Source organism: Myotis davidii, unplaced genomic scaffold (assembly GCF_000327345.1).
Source record: "Myotis davidii unplaced genomic scaffold, ASM32734v1 scaffold3352, whole genome shotgun sequence".
NCBI classification, from domain to species: domain Eukaryota; kingdom Metazoa; phylum Chordata; class Mammalia; order Chiroptera; family Vespertilionidae; genus Myotis; species Myotis davidii.
This window is the reverse complement of record NW_006284012.1, coordinates 31,881-33,254: the sequence shown is the minus strand read 5'-3', so window position 1 is coordinate 33,254 and position 1,374 is coordinate 31,881. Positions and strand designations below refer to the sequence as shown.

At 64.3% G+C, this 1,374-nt stretch overlaps 1 protein-coding gene across 1 annotated transcript; it reads left to right on the top strand.

Moving 5' to 3' along the window:
* Window positions 1-3: 3 nt before the first annotated feature.
* LOC102774334 (tryptase) lies at window positions 4-1,311 on the top strand (the record flags this gene model as incomplete). The annotated part of the gene is made up of 4 exons (XM_006754234.2): window positions 4-203; window positions 317-582; window positions 737-900; window positions 974-1,311. Coding segments are annotated over 4 exons (795 nt in total), but the record flags the coding sequence as incomplete, so codon positions are not given.
* Window positions 1,312-1,374: the final 63 nt, after the last annotated feature.

Below are 1,374 nucleotides of genomic sequence, written 5' to 3'. Positions count from 1 at the left end.
TGTTCTGCCCTGTGGGTGTTTCTTGCCCCAGGCCCAAGCCAGGACCTGGAGAGAGTGGGCATCGTGGGTGGGCAGGAGGCCCCTGGGAGCAAGTGGCCCTGGCAGGTGAGCCTGAGACTCAGACTCCATTACTGGATACACTTCTGCGGAGGCTCCCTCATCCACCCCCAGTGGGTGCTGACCGCCGCGCACTGCCTGGGACCGTGAGTGTCCATGGGGCCTGATGGGGGCTGGGGGTGGGCCTGGGCTTCATCCGCACTCCCTCTTGGGTGAACAGGAGGCTGCTCATCCCCTGAGTAGGTGCCCCTCCCTCCAGGGAAATCACAGATCCCTCAATCCTGAGGGTGCAGCTGCGGGAGCAGCACCTCTATTACCGGGACAAGCTGCTGCCCATCAACCGGGTCATCGTGCACCCCAACTACTACTCATATGAAAACGGGGCAGACATCGCGCTGCTGGAGCTGGAGGACCCCGTGAGCACTAAGCACACCGCCCAGCTGATTGCTCTGCCCCCTGACTCGGAGACCTTCCCCCCGGGGACCCCGTGCTGGGTGACAGGCTGGGGTGATGTGAGCGATGGAGGTGAGTATCGGGCACAGTTGGAGGGCTTAGGGAGTGGGGACCACTCACACCACCCACCCAACTCTGGGTTCCGCTGTGGGAGGGATCCCGACTGCAGGCTCGGGGCCGTGATGGCCTCGCCACTGGTGCCGAATGCTCTCCTCTCACCGCACAGTACCCCTCCCACCGCCGTACCCCCTGAAGCAGGTGAAGGTCCCCATCGTGGAAAACAGCGTTTGTGACGCGGAATACTACACCGGCCTCTACACGGGGGACAACGTGCAGATCGTCCGTGACGACGTGATCTGTGCTGGGGCCAAGAAGAAGGATTCCTGCCAGGTGGGCCGTGTCCTCCCCCGAGTCCCCGCCCCATCCACCTCTCCAGCCACTGGCTGACCCCTCTCCTCCCCAGGGCGACTCTGGAGGGCCCCTGGTCTGCAAGGTCAACGACACCTGGATGCAGGCGGGTGTGGTCAGCTGGGGTGAGGGCTGCGGCCAACCCAACAAGCCCGGTATCTACACCCGGGTCACCTACTACCTGGACTGGATCCACCAGTACATCCCTGAGGAGCCCTGAGCCCGTCCCTCAGGCTGCCACCCAGTGCCCTCCTGACCCCAACCACTGCCTCCTGCCCAGGTGTCTGCCCTCTCCACCTCCCCTACCCCCTGCCCCCTGCCCCCTGCCCTGAGCTCCCCCAGCCCAAGGAGTGGGTGGTGGGCACTGCCCCTCATTAAAGTGTGTGAAGAGCACATGTGGTTGTGGCCGTGTGTCCAGGTGTGGGCATCACTGAGGGGGAGGGACAGCTAGAGAGG